Source organism: Ciconia boyciana, chromosome 4 (assembly GCF_034638445.1).
Source record: "Ciconia boyciana chromosome 4, ASM3463844v1, whole genome shotgun sequence".
Taxonomy (NCBI): domain Eukaryota; kingdom Metazoa; phylum Chordata; class Aves; order Ciconiiformes; family Ciconiidae; genus Ciconia; species Ciconia boyciana.
The window spans coordinates 37,916,729-37,938,729 of NC_132937.1; the positions used below are offsets into that span (position 1 = coordinate 37,916,729).

Here is a 22,001-nt window from a genome sequence, read left to right on the forward strand (position 1 = left end):
TATGTGCTATGCGTATGTTCCAAAAACCCACATTTTCAGGACTCCATTAATATGAACAGCCTAATATAGGTATACAGCCTTCCACATAGTTTTCTTTCAGTTTGTCAGTTCCTCTCTCTTGTTCTACTACTCTTCACATAGCATAAAATCCACACCAAACAACAAAATGTGCTATATTTTTTGTCTATCTTTTTGTCTATTCATTACAGTTGTAATGAATTTTGTCTATCTATTCATTACAACTGTATTCATTACAATTGTAATGAATATGGCTGTCTTCACATAGTTCATATAAAGGGAGAACTTTAAAAGCATTCAGAGAAGTTAAACGGACACATTTAACTGACTTTTAGTAAGAATTCTGGTCCTAAACGTGAGTATTGAACACATTCCCTTAAGAAGTAAACTGAGGTGGGCTGGCATGTGTGCCAGTGACTTTTATGCATATGAAGCATTTGTAATGTTTGAATTCAACCACTGGTGATGTATACTGTTAACTTGCTGTGAGTCTGCAGATACACATCTGCTAATTTCTCAAGTAATAGGTGGCATTCACCACAGACTGAAAGATGTGAAAACGCTACAAATCACATTCACACTTGAAAATATAAGTGTCTGTGTTATTTACCCTGAAATTAAAATAATTGTCTGAGGTGAGTTAAATTCATTCAAAATACCCATAGGTGTATGGGTATAAGCAAAAGTATAAAGAACAGAATATTTACATATCATTCAACATACTGCAGAAAGAACAAAGGCCATTTTATCAAAAACATCCCCCTTTAAAACCAGGGTGTGAGGTTTCTCTAGTGCTTCAGGAAAGCACCCTTTACTCAGTAAACTTGAGTGAGGATTTCAGAACATTTTACCTCACCTCTGCCAAAAGTTTCGCAGTGCAGTTTACCCTAGGAATACTTCTCTGTAATAAGATAAAAATATATTCAGTGAGCAAATTAAGTAAGAGTGGGAAGTTCTCATTATAAATGTAATTCTGCTGACTAAATCTAGAGGAGTGATACGTATACTGCAATTACGTCTTGAACAGGGCATGTTTTGTATATCTGCCTAAATCTGGGTATGAAATCTAAGGTCTTTAGCATTTTAAAATGTGACACTGATGCTGTATTACGAGCTTTCTTTTGTTAGAAAACTGACATATTCTTTATTTTTAAGCCTCTGTTTTCATAGACATTAGAATCCCCTCAATCCCATATACCCACTCCCAAGCTAGTGGCAATTACCCCAGTATTGCATGAATTAACCTGTGTGAGGCGTGCATTTTTGTGTTTTTTTAGTCCACTCATGTTCTCATGTTTACTTTATACCCTGCTGTGCTCTGGCAGAATCCCTGACACAGGAAAGAATAAAAGGCATTTGGATTATTGAGGACATCTCCATGCAGTCATACGCTGTACAGTCCAGTCAGGCCCTGGAAGAGTCAACAGGGTACGTAATACTTTGCCTTATGGACTTTTGAACAGTTTAAAGCATATCAAGAACGTTACTTCTTATCGAACAAGAATTTATTCTGTTTCAATTCCATCCGGTTATTCAGTAAAATAGTTACATAACTGTTATGAGTGAGAGATACACTTACATAGAGATATACACACTCAAAATAATCTGTTATTCCCAATGCCATAAAATGTGACCTACTGATTTTCACCTGTAACCTTTGTTTATTCTTGTAATGTCCAGCTTCTTGTATTTAGAAGGAGTTTAGTCTGTATAAATATAGATGGTTAGCTTACCATAGTCATATTTGTTTAAGTGTATCATACTGAAAGACAGAAGCTAATCTTTAATTAATTAATATTTAATTATTAAATATAATGATTGATTATACTTTCAATGTAATAAAAAAAAGTCTCTAGCAAAAAACTGGTAGATCCCATTTCACAACCAAAACTTAATTGGGAAACCTGAAGCTAATCAAAACAAATCATGAAACATGTTGGACAAAGCCCATGAAAAACATGCAAGAAATTCCATTTAATTAGCAGGGTATTGATTTCTGCTGGATTTAAGATGCAGACCCATGCATGCAAAGAGTGTAACTCAAGTCCAATAAGAAGCAATGAAAGCATGGAGTAGCAAATCCGTTAGATTTAAAACCTCATAATCTTTGCAAATAGTTTATTTCTCTATTGCCGTGTTTTTTGTGTACATGACAAAATCTGAAGGGGTTTTCCTGACACTAAGCTACATACTTCCTACATTTTAATAAATGAAATGTAGCTTGTTATTGAAAAATTCCATATATTTTCCTCTATCTGATGAAATAAGTTTGGGTTAGTTTTTGATGCAAAATTGTAAAGTGTAAATAACTTCTAAAAAGTGCAATTTTGCAATTATGATTTATTTTATGATTTTTTTTTATTTTTTTTTTTTGGTAACATATACAAGTCTTCACTTACAGGTCCTTTGGCACTGCATTTGTAATATAAAGGGCCACTTATGTAATATACATTTAAATCCACTTTAAAGCTCTTACTATGAATTGCGTATTATGTCTATCTAATAGATGTATATCTATGAATCAGACCCTGTGTCTGTGATTTCAGGTTAACTAAGACTTGCCAGTTAATCAGTAGTTGTGATAGTATTTGGAGGCTCAGCAACTCATTCTTTTGGACAAACTTACCTCCTTCTGCACGCAGAATCTTTGCACATAAAAGCAGCTGCCAGACTGAGTTTGCAAATTGTCATTCGTGGACAGAGAAATGGTGAGATCTCCTGTCTGTTTTAATTCTGACACATATCAAGAAAGACCTTATATGGTTCCTTCCTAATTCAAATTATTCTGATTTAGAAATGCAGATATTAGAACAGTAGTAATCAAAAGATATCTAATGCTTGCTCACTTTTTTATCAGTCAAAATGTAAAACTTGCAAGCTCAATCTTTAAGTCACAGCTGTTTATTTACAATTCACTGCTTGTGTTACATGAATTACTTTCAACTTGGAAGGAAACACCATTCATATCACTGCCTGGAAAATGTGACTCAATGAGAGGAACCCCTCTTCTGGTTGAAGCACAAAACACCAGGCAGGGAAGCACTGTACAGCAAACAGGGAGTTATCCCAGGCTGGTCTCAGTCATGGAAGAGAGATGGCACTTTTAGGGAGCAATTAATCTCCCTTTAAAGAAGACATCTAAATAGGTCAGTTTTCATGTCTGTTTATTCACACTGACTATAAGGGGACTCTAAAGACCCTTAGTAAAATAGATATCTATAACCTAGATGTCTAAAACAAGTAAGAAAAGTGGCGTCTAAGAGGTCTGTTGTTACATGAAAAGCTCCCACCTCCTACCCCCTAATTTGTCTGCAAAAGGAGCACTCAACATGCTATAGTATAGTTGGCTGATACTGAAGATCAAGTATGCCACTGATATTTATTAGCTTCTTTCAACACAGTTTCTAAGAGGGATTCATGTGGATATATTGAATAGAACAGACCGTCTTTTGATCATCAACTTCTATATATTTACATTGAAAAATCACTGCAAATTTTAAGGCCACCATGGTTGCTGTTGCTTCTAAGAATTTGAACATTTGATTCCTGTGCTGCTTTACTTCTTGGTTCCACACTTTCTTACTTTTTTGCTAATGCATTTTCTCTCACATTTATGCCTCAGGGTGAATTCTTAAAATATTAAACGGGAGAATTTTGCTCTTGCTATTTTAGTCACTTGGCTTTACCAAATCACTTTTTATCTTTCCCTTGTCTTCTTCCCCGTGTCTTCTGCAGTAGTTCCCTTCTGCTATACTTTTGCTTTCTGTGATCATCCCTTTCCTCAGTCTTCCCAAAGACAATTCTTCCAGGAAGCTTAGCAACATAAACTCTCCATCTTAAGTATCTGTTTCTGGTTTAGCATTGACCTAGCGTAGTGACACTGTGCCTCCCAGTCACCTAGTTTGTTACACTGGGTGATCAGTTCTTGCTGAGATTGCTAGCTGAGCCATCTGGATGATGTGATGGGGGTCTACCTGTCTGGTGTAGTGTTCTGGATACTCCATGACATGAACTCAGAGAACAGCACAACCAGGAGGATTTCTCAGCTGGAACGATGTGCACAAGCTACATTTCAAACATTCCCCAGAAGAATTCAGAAAGGTTAGTAGCATCTGAAAGGGTTTTCAATCATTCTGTGAAAAGCAGGAAAAGTGTTTGTAACATGTCTTCCTTCTTGGCATAGTGCTGTAGTGCAACATGTTTTACTAGGATTTTATATGCCCCAAGAAAGCATCTATGCATACTTCTGCGCTTATGCCATGAAATTTGTTGCTATGGAAATATCAAAAACAGTCTATGACTAAGAACGGGCAAACCCGTTCAGGCAAAATAGTATCCAGGCTCAATCTCCATTCAACAGTCAAAATGAATTGTAGCGATTTTCATGCTTTATATGGTTTAATAGCTTTCCTGTATCATTAAAGTCTTTTAGCCACTTATATCCCATGCACACAGGCCCCAGCTCACCCCATTCAATGCATAATTTGGGCACAGCAATTCCAGCAGCATCTCTGAGAAATCAGATTAAACTAAATTAGATTAAATTATCCTTACTGTTCTTTGCCTTCTCTTGCTTCCTTTAAATTTCTTGGCACAGAAGCATTTTCTAGATTAATTGCAGCACTGACTACACCACCTTCCTTCTAAACATTAAAACTTCAGCTGATTTATTGCTTCTGACATGTAGAGTGCACTCTGAGGATTAACTGAATGGAAACCTTCAGATCGGGGGGAATTTAAAAAGAGCAACAGCATCTTCCAGCAGAGTGTGTCTTGGGTCCTGCTGTATGAGCAGCTTCTCCTGCTGGAGAAAAGCAGCTGACCTCAGGCAAACAACTGTGGGAGAGCACATAAGGTAGGCTTGCTGTGTGTTCACATGCATGCATATCTTCTCTTCTGGATATCACATTTTGTTTTACTGTCAGGGATTTTACTGTGTTATAGGCTTTCTAAAGTTAGTCCCTTGGAACCAAAGAAAGAGCCCTCTTTTCCAGTATCTCTATCTCCAGTTAATATAACAGACTTGTGGATGACTGCATTGTATGAGACAAATCCCACAATTAAAAATAGGTGTAACATCTTCAATAACTGAAATGTCTCATGGAAAGTAATTTGAAACCAATGCCCAAAATTACCTCTTAAAGGAATACATTAACAGAGGATTATGATTATATTTGATCTAAGGATTTATCTGTCTCCCCTTCCTATTTATTTAATTACCATGAATTTAAGTATGATTGCAGACCATTCTTAACTAAGGATGCTTTTCTGTTTATAGAATAGATTTAAAGATTTAACCCTCTGTTCCCTGATGAGCCCTACACACAAATGCTCAGATTACATGATGAGTACCTAGGAGAATAAAATGGTACAGAACTGCCAAGATTGGGTCTTTTAGAGATAAATATGGATATTGTGTGAGGCTAGATGAAAAAAACTAACAATGTTAACACATTCCAGAGCCTAAAACCAGAAACTATTGAACATGACAAAGCCACACTTGTCCTCAGAAGAGCTGAAGTATCATTTCTTCCTTGAGTTACAAATCTATTATACAATTAAAAAGACAAGAGCTATTTTGAAAATTCTGGAAATGTTAAAATTTTGGTTTAAATGATAAATTGTTTGTTTAGTAAGTGTCTGTATACTTTCATCAAGAGGCAAAGCAAATGCTCTTTCACTCTGCCAACACACCATAGAGAATGTAACTATCTGGAAAATTACACAGTGTAAGAACACATGGATTAACATGATGTAAAAAAATATAAGGTCAAATAAAGTGTGTTCCCATAAAGACGTCCAAGACCAAGTTGCCATAATAACCAAAAGTGCCGCAGGGTAAAATTTTCAAAAGTGTTCATGTAACTTACAATGCCAGTCCTGTTTTCAAGTTAATGTTTCTTTAGAAATAATAGTGTCTTTTACAAAGGAATTATTTTTCTCTTACACACCTACAAATGCTATAGAAATAGAATTTACCATCCTAAATCAGAAAAGTCATTGTGAAGACTTTGCCTCGGGATAGCTACAGAACTGCATGTCCCAAATGAAAGATCGATGCATTCCACATACCAGTTCTTTCTACTACATTTAATTGCAAAAAGTTACTAATGAAGCTAATCATGACACAGTCACACACTGGTATATAAGGAAAAAAAATTTGGGAAAGAACTTAAAATTAAAACCAGGATAATAAGACAGAAATCAGAAAGCTAACATGATACAACACCAAAAGTCACCAATTTGAGTCACCACATGACTCAAATATTCTTTAATAAAACAGATATAAGGATATGAAAAAATATAAGGTTATTATTATGAAATGCAGTTTTCAGTGAGACATTTTTATAAATAAACATTAAATTTAGAGACCTATGATGGTTTCACAGAGTAATTTTAGTCATATTAATTATTCTTACCTGTTATAGTTGCTTTGTTAATAGATGGTTGGTTACACATTGGTGATCGTCTGTTTAAAAGAAAAGAAAAAAAAGGTATAAGCCTGATAATCTCACAGATGACTGAATGCTTGAACAGTATAATAGAAAATACATTTCCTTGGGAAATTATTTGCGGCTGGAACACCCTGGCATTGACAAATAAAAAGTTTGTTTAGAAGACATATTTCTTTCTAGTGTAGAATGGAATTCACAACTGACCCTGAAACCTCTCTGCATATTGGGAACTCCAAGAGAGGAATATTTTAGGAATTTACAAGTTCATTAAAAACCTGCCTAATCATGTCTAGAGCTTATACCTAACTTGAAGTTTGATTTATATACACAGTTATCATTATTGTAACATGGCTTGCACTTCCCACATTCTCTGACCTGAAATACTTTTCCTATTATTCTTATTATTCTTATTATTAATATGTTATTAATGATTTAATTAATATAATATTAATATATAATATGAATACTATAATATTATTAATATGTCTATTATTATTGATTTCTATTATTTTGCATATACATTTCACACATTATTTTGTGTACACCTTTCACAATAATCTTTAGGGCAAACAGCTCAGTGGACTGCTTTGCCCATTGAAGAAAGCTAGAAGTTTCTGGACTGACAGCTGCGTAGGGAAGTGTGGATGACTGCAAGCAGGGGCCACATTGGGTCTGCATATTCCAACCAAGGGGCCTGGAAATACCTTTTAGTGGCACTGCATATGCAATGGTAGGCAGCTGTCTTTGGAATGTTAATTACTTCTAAGTTCTAGAGATGCAAATTTTGGGTGAGGGAAATGACTCCACTACAAAATTTGCCAGTATAAGTAACGTTAATGTTAGCTGTGACGCTGTAACATGGTTGGAGAAAGATCATATTTATAATGTCTCATTTATAATCATGAACTACTGTGGATAAGTGGGATGTCATTATCTTGGATGAGTTAGGCAGAGTACTAGGTTCAGATCATGCAAGTAGCTCACAATGAGTGTAGCTGGATGCTCACTTTGGTTCATTTGCAAGACTCAGACTCTGCCTGAATGATCATCTTTGAATGATCTTTGACATATGACTAATTTATTGAAAATCATATAAATAGCACGAAACCACTCCAAGTTTATGCAAGGAGAGCAATGCAAGAGCAATTAGTAGGCAAGGGGGCTGTTGTCTCAGCTATCAAGTATAGCATCTTCAAGGGATTAATAAACTCATTACTCATCCACGTTTTAGGCAGGTTTGGTGGCACAGACTGAAATCTGTAACATCTAATTGTTATTCTTAGTTTACATTTTAAAAGTATCACTGCAAAAAGTTCAGTGGCCAAAAATTGACACTCACTTGCTGGGTGCCCGATCTTGTAAATTGGTTAATGCAGCGAAGTTATTTCGTACAGTACGCAGGCTGGCCAGCACCTGGAACAGACAAAATGGTTTCAGTCTAAATTTCTGCACGGGTGAGATGGATTTGTCTCTGCTCCACTGTGCTGAAAGAAAAAGGAAAGGACATTGCAAAACAACTGTAAAAGGTTTCCAGGGTTTGTTTGTCTGAAGCCTTTGACCATTATTTAACAATAACATGTCTGTAATACAAGGGCAATAGTTTATTTCTTTTTTTTCCTCATAAACAACTCATTATTTGTTTAAAGGCAGACTTACTTGAAGAAGAGGAAAGCTTTTCACAGAATACTACTTAGTTCTTTAAAATGACCATAAAAGCATTTGTGTTTGGAAGATAATAGCCCATTCAAGCCTAATACTTCATGCATAAGAAATGATTACAGAATTTTCCATTTGCAGTTCAGCCCCCACAAACCTCAAAGGACAAAGGGAATGAGATTGTCTAAGCTGCCAGGAAAAATAAAAGTGGCTCCTTTAAGGGGCACAGTTGATTTGGGGACTTTGCAGAAGGCCAGAGTAGGAGGAAGGTATCACCTGAGCAGGTGGGAAATGTCTGCAGGATCTTATAAGCTTTGCATATTGGGAAAGACGACATAAATGAACTACTTCCTTTCTGGACTTAAATTTCATGCAAGATAGCAGCTAGTGAAGGCAGTAGAGGAGTGTCTTCTTGTTGTAAGTGGCATAGGCACTCCCTTCTGAAGGCAGCTGGATAGATGCAACAAATTTTGTACCATGTACGGATAACAAGATGCACCTCTCAACGAGGGAGAGGCAGTTCAGCTCAAGTCAGAGAGGAACCATGAGTTGTTTGGAACCAGACTGGGAACAGGAGGAGGCAGCAACACTAATCACTGGTGAGTCTTTGCAGGAGTTGCCCATTGTTGTTTCTCAGCCCAGACTGGGCTGATTCCCTGGTGAACCTGTCCTAGGAATAACAAAGGAGGGAATGGGAATGTGGGTTCCAGAGGTCTGAGTCAAGGAGGATACAACACTCTTTTCATAGCCCCTTAAATTTATACATGACATAGGAAGGGGGTAGGAGGCTGAAGAAAAATGAAGGATTTAGTGAAAGCTTCTAACAGACAGAAAATATTCAGGAGATAATGACTGGCAACGTTCAAACTATTGTAGATAATTTCCAAATGAGTTAAGATAATAAAAATAAAAATACATTTGTTGCCTAATTAGACAGTATTAATTTCATTATGTTTTCCTTTCCAAAGATCAGGAGGCAAACTCACATATTTTACATTCAGCATGGAATAAAAATAATTATATATGCCATCAAATTTGCATGCCCAGGGTACAGTGACACTAACAAATGTTGTATTTAGATGTTCGATATACACAAATGGAAATCAGGCATGAACTTAGCAGAAGGGGAAAGAAGATCTTGGAGTTCAAAAGTTAAAAAATTAATACATAAAATACAAAGAAAAACTGCTGAAGTATGAAAATATTGAAAAAGGAAAGGATGAGTTGAAGGTGGAAGGAGAAGGAAAGCATAAACAGAAAAAAGTTGGGCCTATTAATACATTTTAGTGACTGCAGTCCATTTTCAGTTCTCTTCTGTGAATCTGCCTGGGTTCAGTCTATGTGTGCCAGGGTGCTGAGACAGCTTGTATGTGCTCGTATTATCAGGGAAACGTATCTGTGGGGCTCCCAGAGCTGTCTCAGGCCAGGAAAAAATGTAGTCGGTTTTCCTGGCTGCAAGTTCCTACTCAATAAGCCCTGCTGGACTCAAATTGGCTGTATATTCAGGTGCACTGAGAACTGGGAGCACGTACAAAGGTACAAAGTGATTCCTTGGTGAGTGATCTCAGGTACGGCCATGCTTATTAGCTCTGCCTCTGCTGGACTGCAGTGAATGACTCTGAACCTGCTCACAGGGCTGACTTTCAGAAAGGTTAGTAGGCTAGGCACGATGCCACGTGAAAACATGAACCTAGCTGAGGTACGTGTTGGATCTGAAATAACAGGACATTTAGTACCTGGGGTGCTGGGGAAAGAAGTGTGCAGAGCTGCAAGGTTGCTCAGGGCCAGTTACAAGTGGAGGCTAATGAGCCTTGCTGGACACGCACTCCGGTCCCTGAAGAACTACAAGGGAGTCTCTCTACCGTGCCCACCACTATGCACATGGACCAGGTTTTTCCACTGTCTGAGATATTATGACTCTCTCCTTTTTCAGAAAGCAGACTTGACTGCTTGGTTTGTATGTCCTTCTATTTGTTCTTCTGGCAGGTGAGATAACTGTTTTGTAGGTCCAAGGGTGAAATGTCCGGCATCTGCACAGCACCCCAGCTGCTTTAGCATACATACACATATTTTGAGTTTCTGCAAGTGCAAGGCGTCCTCACATACATATCAATGAATGTAAAAGTGACAACAAAAACTTTGGCCATTGGCCACAGTGGAACTAAACAACTTGATTTACTGTATAGAGGTATTAATATTTATAAGTCTATTGTAGTATAAGTACATAAAATAATATTTCAAGTTTTCATTATAATTTGCTTTAAGTGACAGTTTCTTTGTCCACAGAGGTTCCACTTGTGCTTAACGTTTCTAGAGTTAGATTTGGGAGCAAAAAGCAACCAGTCACCTGCAAACCTCTTTAGGTTTTATCCCTAAGTAAATAACATTATTTTCAAAATCAAGTTATATGCAAACAGTTGCAAGTGAATTAAAAAAATCAAACTTTTTTGATGATAAAAACCCTACAGAATTGGTCCTTAAATTTCAAATCACTCAAATGATTTTATTTTGACAAGCAAAATTCTATGAATAATTAAATTAGAGCAGTGGCTGTATATTACAATATAGAAAAGTGCAACTAATAATATCCTTGTGATAGATTTTTTAATTTTAGCTTACAAAACTCCATTCTGGTGAAAATAGTAAATTATCTTGTCCTGGAGCCAAATTCTATGTGGGGGACACAGCATGCCACCCTGCCTCCAGTTAACAAATGCAGGCACACTACCATGGTGATGTGCTGAATAGTAACTGAAGTGCTAAAACTGGAACTAGTACCACCAGGTGGCTCATGATCAGATGAAACAAGCCTCCTGATCAATTGAAGAAAATACAGACAGTTTGAAATAGCTGGAACATGTGTTCCATACGCCATGGTCTTACTGCCACCAGGAAGCCCCGAATGGATTAAAACGGTGCTTTGGCTGTTTGCAACACAAAAACGCATCTATGTGATGAAATATTGCTCTAGGAAGACATTAAAAGGGTGTTCTGTATGATGTGTAGACATTGTACTGACTGATGGGATCCAATTTCTGAAGTCCTGAGTGAGGTCCTAATACTGCTAACGTCACTCAGAGGGGTGAGCCCTGTGCTTGGCTGCAGATGCAGTCTGTGAGCAAGCCCCGCTGGGAGATGGGATTTTGCATATTCAAATGATTTTTAGATAAGGGCTACGTTTTTTTCCTAGGAGTCTAATCAGATGTCACTTCCCCTCCATTAGGCATGCTGTCTGAACTGCATCTCAATTCCCTCTGTGTCAGGGAATGTGACATGCGATAACTCACGCTGTGAGTGCCCTTTCCCCTGTTCAATGCAAATGAAAACAGGTTGATTTAAACCACTGCTAATGGGGTTTTGCACTGAAATACTAAAAGCTCTCAAATAATCAATTACAGAACCTTGGTGCAAGTAGCAATAACATTCAACTGCTCCTGCTTTAATTGCTGAAGCACGTCCATCAATGCCAACCAGAATACAAAACCTCCCTTAAAACAAAGCAGGTGTTTTGTCCCAGGAAAAAAATATCCATAAATAGGGTGCAATATTTGCTGTTTTTCTAGGCATACTATAACCTGTCTTATCTATGTGGCATAATTTGTAATAAAAACTTAGATGACAATGAACATGAAGTCAACTATAGTAAATATTATTGGATTGCTTGACCACCATAAAATTTGTATTTTTTTCTGTGCTCAATAGTTAGGGTTTTTATGTTTCCTGAGGAACTAAAACCAGAAGTGGTTTTACTTTTTTTTCCTTCTTGTTTTGCCTGTAATTTCTTCTGTTCCATTATTGTTGAAGTGTATTTACCATTTGAAAGATCTTAAAGTATTCTTATAAAAGTCCCTGGCTTCATCTTTTCTCTGCTAATAAAAGATGAAGGTATTCTTCATATTAAGGATTTGATCATCCAGTGTCTTATAAACACTGTATCTGTTTACAATATAATTAAATATATAATAACCTATTAAATGAATATCAGGTTTTTTTAACAGCTGATCATTAGGCCAAAGGAACCTGCATGTTCAGACAGAAGCTGGACACCTTCTTCTTATTTGAGACTCCTGTGTAACTCAACCTTTCTCCTTCCATTCACCTTCGATCACATATGAGTTCCAGATTTATTTTCCCCCCTGTAGTTACATGGAATGAACTTTCATTCCTATCTATTAGAGGGTAAAACCTGGCATCATGAGTTAAAAGAATATCAGTGTTAATTTTTCATACATGACAAGACAGCTCTATTGCTAAAAACTGTGGAGTTTCAATGTAAATTATTTCGATATAAATTATTTTGAGCTGATATTTTATAAAACAGAATCTGAATGGAAAAATCGAACAAATAGAGATGGTTTTGTAAAGGAACATAAGTATTCTGGGTAAAACTTATCTTGCATCTAAAAATTACCTTGCATTGAATGCATAAAAGATGTTCAAAAGGAGAAATTGTAATTATAAAAAGCACGAGAATAACAGGGAGCACATGTCTTCATCATGACTGTCTGCTACAGTATTTGAAAATAAATCAGTCGAAGGTGTTTATTGTGTTGTTGCACTTCAACTTTTCAGATTATCAAAGAGCATTAAAAAAGAGAGGTATAGATAACAGTGGGAGGTTTTTGACTTTCTGTTTAGAAACTGTTTTTTCCTGTTTCAAGCAAACATATTTTATATAATATTAACAACGGAAAAGAACCAGTTTGGCCATTTGGCCTTTAAGTTGCAAGATCATGTGAGAAATATGGCAAAATTGTGCCTACCTGAGCAAATGGTGTCACAATCAAGTCATCTCCATGTCTGAAAAAATGAGCAGAGTTGTAAGTTAGGTATTACTGAAAACTTATTTCACTGCTTTAACAGAAAGAAAATCAGGTTTTACAATGCACTGTAGGTAACTCCAGTTTTATTCTTCAGCAGTTACTCACTACCGCTGCTTTACATATCCTTTGAAAAGTAAATATGAACTTAGTTATTGCACAGCTGCCTGGCATGTCTATGGGATGGCTGATGAACCAGCTGGTTTCCTTACTGCGGGATGGGCAGGTGACTGACTGCCCAGGACCCATCTGCAGATTTCACCCGAAAGGATGGAGGTGAAAATACCAAAAGCAACCCCACTGAGGGTTACCAGCAGGTTTGTGAGCACTGGATGGGCGAGTAACTGCAGATGGCTGAGCAGCACATCGCAGACAAATAAAAACCTAGGAAAACTTTCAAACTGACTCACACCTCTGTAGCTATAGGGGATGTGACCGAGTGTGTGCTGTTGCTGTGGCAACCTCACCCACACCACAGGGTGACGTATGGGCAAGGTGCTGGGATGACGCACTGTAGAAGGGAGGAAGGGACAGAGGGGTTCCTTCGCTTCAGCACCGAAAGCTGCCACTTGAAACAGTTTCCAAAAAATATAGTCTTGTAAATACAAGTAAGCTGAAGCACCGTTGCTCTTAAGAGTAGCATCTGTAGCACTGAGGATATGGAGTCAGACCTCTCCAGGGGACAGGGACAGGGAAAACTTGGAGTTTTCAGTTATCATATCTAGTGTATGGCAGCAATCAAGATGACAAGAACTTTTCCAAAGACAAAAATCCAATATGACTCCATTTTTAAGTCTCCTGTATTTTCCTGCAGTGAATTTATTGTGATGAGTTAGAAGTTGCAGCTTTCAGCAGAAATTACCACCATTGCTTTGGTGCTATTTTAATGTTATTTAAGTTTAAGCATAAAATATGAGTATTTAACAACGGATTTCAAGTCTGTGAAAATCTAATTTAAAAAAGACTTTCTGATAAATGGAGAAATATGATTTGCATTTGAGTTGCTACAACATCATTCTTATAATTTATATACTGTGCAGAAGACACTAATGTTTTTGCAGGTATTGCAAGAACCTAATAAAAAAGCAGTAAGTGCAACCAGAAAGCCTGTAAGGACAAAACAAAACTCCCCAATATTCGAAATTATCATAATGCTTAATAATTGTGTAGCTGTTTTTATTACCATCTCTTTTATTCCTGTTAGTTGAGACAGAGAAATGGATTTTTACAGACCCTGTGGAAGAAGTCTGCACTTTTAATAAGGTCTTTGCAGCAGTGGTTGGAATAAGGTGTTGCTTCAGGTGAAACCACAGTCCCAGCCTGGCTGGAAAGTGTGTAAGCCTGATCCTCACACCAAACCAGAAGAAACATGGCACCATGGGAGGAACTTGGAAGCTTTAATTGCCCAATGAAGCCAAATCCAATCGGTTATTATAAACATAATGAATCAGCCCAGGGTATTAACAGGGGAGTTAATGACCAGCTGGGTTTAGTACCTCTTCACATTTTCACTGGGTCATGAAAACATCAGGAAATGCCCTAGACTGTCACTTCTGATCAGGGTTGCTTAATGAGTTACACAGTTACACAAAGGCTTCAGGAGAAGATAAGCCACATCCATCTTTTCCTTTTCTCTCCTGTTCTCCACTTAAACAGCCATAGTGTGAATATGTACGCTACCTCACTTCCAGAAAAATTATGCTCTTTGTCTTCAAATTGTGTGAATGGTATTATTTGCTGTGTGACAGCTGGCTTACCTGTTCCTCAGTAAAATCTGTTCATTTCTTCCCTTTTATAAATAATATTTTTACTATTTGTGTATAGCTACTCCACTTTCTCTTCTGTTTTGACACTTAAAAGAGGCACAGCTGTGTAGAGCAAGAAATCCTGTGTTAGTCATCTGAATGACTTCTGCAACAATGGAAGAGCCTAAAGCCTCAAGTAAATTATTTGCCAGTCTTCCTCACACCTACCCGCTTTATCTGTTACTCAGGTTGTTTAGGCAAAAAGCAAACAAAGGGTTGAGCAAATTCTTAGAAATGAGTGTGTTTTCTGAGCAATCAAATTCTGCACAGAAACTGTATCTAAAATCAATATGCAAACCAATTTTTTACTATCTAGTCTAATTCCCACATTTGGAAATGATGAAGGGGCGGAATCCTGGAGAAGAAAAGTTTTACAAGTAGCTGCAGCACTGGACAAAGAACAAAAATATTAAATTGTTTCTACCTATAAATAAGCCAGATAGAGGAGAGCTAGTTCCTTCTAGCATCACGAGCATCTACCAGTGGCAAACACTCTGAATGCCCAACACATGACACAAATGCACAAAATATTCATTAGTGCTTCAAATTCCCAGGCAACTGCTACAACACAGTTATTAACTGTCAAAGTGCAGATTGGCCAAACTAGGAAAATAGGATGGTCCTTCTTCTCACCATCTCCTGTGGGCCTCCTTACTGTAGGTGGTACTTTCTTGCTCTTCTTCCCATTCAGTGCCCCTGTTTGCCACCCCTTGAATGCTGAGGCACTTCTAAGAGGCAACAAGTACATGTTTCTGTGCTTTCTGCACTGGAGTTTTTTTTTCTTTTCTATGAAATAGCATGACCCCACTCTTCTAATTTTCAAACTTCATTCTACTTGAGCTCTTGCTGGACCGCAGTTCATTGGAGAACCCTCATAAAATATTGTAGCTTGTTATTTTTTAGAGGAGGCATTATTAAATATTAATTTAATGCACTGAAATCAACCCAGGATTTAATTTTCACTTTTCAAATGCCCCTTGTGTCAAGAGCAACAATTCCAGAAATTATCATTATGTTGGTGAAAGCGTGATACTGAAAGTACAGATATCCACAGCTTTCGCAAAGCAGTTTAGCATGCACCAGACCCACTTGAACAGAAAAGCAAGTGCATGGTGTCATGAGTAATCTTTAATCCACATTGGATCAGGAAATCTGGAAAAGGTGAGTGCTCAAAAAGGCAGCAGACACATCTAAAGCGGCTGTGTTATTTTTTGTACAGAAGAGCAAGAACGTATGATCAATCAAAGTGCCATTGATCCACCGTGTACTGCGGTGTAGTAAACACTACAATGAATGACTGTCCTGCTGTTTTCTTTTCAGATGGTACGGAAGCTGATAGATGATTCTGTCTGGATTCTGGACAGGATAGTGCCACATATCTATATACAGAAGCAGCAAGAGGGAGTGTAAACCATGTGCAATATATCACAAGCTTCTAAATATAGACACAGCTGTTAACCTTTAAAGTTAGAAGAAATTGTTCACATCAGCGTTAGACTGTTAACTAGAATGCCTGCCGTACTCGTTCACATCTTCATTTTTCAAAGAAAGACTGATTTGAATGCAGAATAATTTTCACATAGCCCCAAAATTTAAAATTATCAAATCCACCACCACCAAAAAAGACTGTTAAAGCACAAAATAGTCCACATGAGATTAATGGCTGTTACATAAAACACAGGCCAAATTTCCATTAGCAGACCAAAGATTATATAACACATTGCAAGTTATTTACCATATTAAAGTGATGAAGCCTGGCCTTCTGCAAATTTTCTGGGTTTTGCTTCCTAACCTTTCCTATGGGACATACTTGAACTCACCCCATGTAACCTATGATGGTCCCCATCCTGGAGAAGAGATGAAAGTGCTATCTATGCTAAGTCAGAAGTTAGATGAGCTGCCTGTTGCCAAATAAAAAGTACAAAAATTTTGCTTCCTTTCCTCAAGATTGGCATTAATTAGTCTCTTCTATCCAAATTAAAGGACAGTAATTAACTTTGCCCCCCCTAAAAAGGAACTTAGAGATGCATGCATGGACAGACAGAGAAGCAGGCAGGAAGATTAACACAAGGATAGACAGGGTGACTGCATAACCTTTATTTCTGAATTAAGTTGGGATAATTTACTACAATCATCTAATAAGAGGAGTAGCTAGAGAGACGTTCTGCAGACCTGCTAGGATACAGTTAAAAAAGAGGGTGGTTTTTTAATGTGGTCAGAAAAAAGTCAAGATATCCATTAAGGATAAGTGAGTCCCAGACCTAAGAGGCCACTAGAAATGTGAGTCTGCACTTGCCAGTGTGGAGCTTCGCAGGGAAGGTCCTGAATAAAGTTTGTCTTTGTAAAGGCCATAGTAAACTCCAATTAAGACGTTCTAGACGTACATGAAGAATACCAAGTGGGTGATCTTGAGGACACATATTGCAGATGGGAGACATAAACAGGATAAATAAGAGCTCTGTCTAAATAGAGGGGGGAAAATGTACAAAACATACTTACACCAATTTGACACATGCCTTTTCATGGACAAGATATGGTCAAAATAAAACTCCTGGTTAATCTTGACACAATTTTTATTGCATAAATTGTAAGCCTAGTGGAAAGAATCTTGACACTTTGTATCAGCTCAAAGCATGATCAGACTGGTTTGCCACACTCCTCCATTTGATAGAAAAACTCACTTATCTCCCCAGGATAAGGACTGGCTGAGGATGCTGGCCAGGATTTAAATCCAACTGGCATAGTCTATGTTGGATTCTCTGGCTACAAACTCAGGATATAGCCTATGTGAAACAATAAAGCTGCCAAAAGACTTTGAAAAGCCCTAGGGGACAGTGGCTGTGTGGAATCCCTGCACTGTGCTCCACAGCAAGAACTAAGGCTTTTGTCACATTGTCACAAGAATTGACTTCATTTTTACAGAGTTGGTTTTGGGCTTTTTTTTTTTTTTTTTTTTTTTTGATATAGAAACACAGCAAACATAAAAGCAAGGGGAAATCCATACAGTCTACACACAACGTACAAAATAGGAAAGAAGATGCAACATGAAAGTAGTCTTCTATTTGAACCAGAAAATCTATTGCAGCCTCCTTTTTCAGTGTAAACATCTAAATTTGGATTAAACATGACATCCACTAATTTCTGTATGCAAGACTGATTCAGACTTGCTGTCCAGTAACATGCTGTAAATACAGCCTAGATGAGACATTCGTGTTTTGCTTCCACATACGCTGGAACACAAATACACCACATGAAAAACCACAAATGGAGAACAGAGAGTAAGGTGATAGTTTACCCTAATTGATAGGATTTTTTTTTCTGCCCCAATAACATTTTATAGGTGAAGCCAAACAAACACACAAGAAACATATGAATTAGGTATGCTGAAAAAATGCGTGTTGCTCAGATTCAGATTTTAGCAGCAATGAAATCTGATTCTAGATTGCACTATGATACAGTAATGGAAACATCATGTAATGACACTACCCAGCAGAAGCTGTGCTCTAAGGACAAGCGAGCAGGAGGGGTGGCTGGCTGCTTGGCACAGCTTGCACTTTATCATAATCTGCATTTGGAGAATCCAAATGGGTTGGTTTGTAATACTGATTTTTGCGGAGTCAGAAATCACAGCACTCCAAGTTAGTTTATTCTGCAGGCGTAGTGCTTAAGTCATGTCATCTCAATTTCTAAAGACTTTGAAAACAATTTTCTAGTCCTAATATGAGATAGCCCAGGCCTAGCTCCAAAAGCTAAGGTTGACTGGGCATAAGAGGCACCTCTCAATGTTGTGCCCACATTATGGGTGTGACGGAAACTGGCTTACAGCTTTTCCCAGATAGGCAGTGGGTTGTCAGTGATTTGCATCTCATTGAAAGGCTGAGCGCCATTTGGGGGATGATCAGGCATCTAAGGCAGGGGCTAGAGACTACGATGCTGTGGGCAGGCTGGGATGTAGGGCTGAGAGAGCAAGCAATTGAAATTGTTGATGGAGTCATGAGCTACAGAGATGGGGGTTGTTTTTCCCAGACCATTTATTTCTGGGAACATGTACCTTAAAGGATTTTTATGAAGAGCTACTTGAAACCACTTGTTCTATCACACAGTCGACAGAAATTAGACCCTGAATGAAGGAGACTCTTGTCAGCTATTGTCCGAGTGTTTCTGAACACCACATTTTTCTATAACACCATGCAGTTATGTCCTCCTGATACTTCTTTCTGATACAGGAACAGAGCTTGCCCTAAGTAGTCAAAATTATTGCTGTAATACTGGATGTTCTGGAGAGTTCAATCTACTTAATTTCAATTGAGCTTAACCAGGTGGAAGAGGATTGGCTCAGAAAAGCCACAGTCCCTGAGAAGCCCATTATCTATCCCAACCAGAAGAAAGGGTGGTTAACATAGTTCTCCTTGGACTATCTAACTAAGCAAGTTAGACATAGGAAGACACACCAAAGGGAAGAAAACCATTTCTCCAGCATAAATCTCACTAGCAAATACTGCAGATATAAGTGTTTCCAAACACCCTGATTAACTTCATATGGAGCACAAATCAAGTTACTCCACTATGGCATGTTGATGAAGAAAACAGTACTTGGCCATCTTATGATCAGAGATCCAAAAGACAGCTCAAAACAAATATGGATTATTACACATGGCTAATACACACCAAGTATGCCATGTACTGATGTACCTGGAGCTTTCCAGGTATAATGGATATTTTGTACAAGAAAGTACTTTAATTTTTCATGCCACCTTTTTAGCATCTCAGTTTCTGAAGATGCACTTTATTAGGTTTGAAAGAAGCCTTTGAATACTTGTAGTCTGCTCTGTTGAAAGCTTCAGTGTTAGGTTACCCAAATTACAATCTTACTTTAACTCCATTAGCACCCAAGGTGAGAAGCGCTCTCAAGACTTGGAAAGACAGAATGATCATATCCATTACAGACTAAAGAACTGCAAAGGAACAGTAAATATCAAAGTGTTTTTAAAATCAGTATTTTGAGATTTAATCCAGGCCGTTATCAGGAAGTATTATCTGGTTACCTGTGTACCTTACTGTGCATCACCAGCATCATATCACAGTGCCTGTGCTTTTGAGCAGACTAGAAACAAGAAACTTGCTGGGTGATAAGGGCAGCTAACTACATCTTGGTGATAGTGATCTGAACCAAGAGCCATAGAATCCAGAAGCTTCATTCAGGATTGCTGGATGGGCTGGAATCAGAATCAGCTGACTAACTCAAAGAACACGATGTATTACTGTTTTTCCCCATTCTGTATAATATGTTATAGGAACACTATCAGGCTTCTTCCATCTCCCATGAAAGCTTCATAGCACCTTTGGAAGAGTTCAAGGAAGATCAAGCGTCAGACCCAGCTACTTCCTTGCTCAGGAAGCTTAAACGTTTTCCAAAGAGACTGCACTCGCACATCTGACTTGGGTAATCTGCCTGGGGAAATCACGTAGGTACTGATGTAGTGGGCCACCACAGAAGGATGGCAACATGATGTGCAAGATATGAACACACTGGACAACTCAAGAAATCACCTGTATCACCAAGCTTCAATGCTTTAATCCTACCATAATACAGCATATCATTTAGATGGCAGAAGAATGGTGGACAACTCTGAGCAACTGGCCTGCATTAAGTCTGACAGAGAATTATTCACTCCTAAAGAGAAACCAAGCATGGACCTGCCAGAGTGTTTCACTGGCGTAGGTGGTTTTCCTTCTAAAATCAGAAGGCAGTCTGCCTGGGGGTCACTGAGGTGATGGCAAGGGAAAGGAAGCTACTGCAGTGTGGGGGTTTGGTTTGTGTGTTGAAAGAGGGGCTGGATTAAGCCAGAGGATGTAGGACTTTGAACCAGAAAAGAGCTGAATTCAATGAGAAGAGTCCAGGCTAATTCAGCAGTGCTGTGTTGGACTGTTCATACAACAGAAATCATCATTTAGCTCTAAGCAAGGCTGTAAAACAAACAAGCATCAGTGACTAAAGGATAGGTTTGTTTTCTGCTCAGGTTAGAGAAAATTAATGAGTGGGTGTGCACACATGACTGGAAGCAATCAAGTTAGTGCAGCTTAATGAGTTACTATTAATCAGTTTTGATTGCATTAGCTGACACACATAAACTCTTTAGCTTGTTGCAAGTGTATTACCTTGAACTGCTTTTAAGCAGCAGACATTTGGTTGCTTGCTTGTCCCTATCCCATATGCTTAAATGTTGAGAACAAGTACAATTGTGTTACTTCTGAAGAATAAGAATACATGACTTTCCATGCGAATCTCCTACTGATACAGGCTGAAAGATTTCCTCTCTAAAAGAAATGAGAACAGAGCTGCTGACAACAGCACCTACTCAAGGTAACTTCCCAGCCTGAGTGGGCTTGCTCTCAACCAGCCACAGGGAGATTACCTCAGCTTCAAGATTTAGAAAAAAGGGTTCCCTAACCAAATTCGAAGGCCCTTAAATGTATGTATATAAGAAGAAACAAGACGACTTCAAGAAAAACAAGGCAAAACCATCGGAATTTCAGTTTGTCCCTTTTCAGGGAGCAAACTCTACAGCTAACACAGCATTAGTGCCATTGCAAGCATATAGAGCATTGTTTGTGCCCTGAGGGGTGAAACAAGAACCAATGTTCTTCTGGGTTGTGAAATAAATTCAGCCTGTGCATGTAGATGATCACTGAGCTGGAAAAACTGTCTAAGAGGCATACCCCAAAACATTTGAGTCCTTCTCTACGAAGTTCCCTTTCCCCACATTGCTTCCATCCTTCAGTATTGCGTGCACACGTGCACAAACACAAAACACACTCATCCTCTCTCCCCTCCACTGCAGAGCTGTGTAGCAAGCCGAGAGATGAGTGGTGTTGAGATGTAGCTGAAATCCCAGCTAGGAATCAGTTTTGGTACCATGCTTTTACTAAGATGCCACCTTTGACTGAAGAGGTTTAGGGATTCAAGTCTGCTTTGCTTAGCACAGGAGCGGTAACTTGCCATTTTGTTTCCAACACCCATTATTTCCAGAAGAGGGCAAAAAAGCGCCTGACACATTAAAAGTGTTTGAAGGGGAAGTGATGTGTTTAACAACTGAGAGTTATATTTGGAAAATGATTAGGTTTTAGCATTTGGACATAAAACTCGTAATGATTCCATATTGTCTGAACGTAAGATAAAATCAATTTCCATTTCATAAAAAAAAATCCTGATTCAACAACTACATAAAGGCATATTAGAACACCTT

At 38.1% G+C, this 22,001-nt stretch overlaps 1 protein-coding gene across 1 annotated transcript in view; it reads right to left on the minus strand.

The window, feature by feature from the left end:
• The window catches only part of PDE4D (phosphodiesterase 4D), a 363,679-nt gene that overhangs the window by 100,945 nt on the left and 240,733 nt on the right, over positions 1 to 22,001 (minus strand). Inside the window, exons 3-5 of the mRNA XM_072859369.1 lie at positions 12,893 to 12,929; positions 7,813 to 7,886; positions 6,438 to 6,487 (exon numbers count right to left, since the gene is read on the minus strand). Of these exons, the coding sequence (XP_072715470.1) occupies positions 6,438 to 6,487; positions 7,813 to 7,886; positions 12,893 to 12,929 (161 nt within the window). The remainder of the gene's footprint in view (positions 1 to 6,437; positions 6,488 to 7,812; positions 7,887 to 12,892; positions 12,930 to 22,001) is intronic.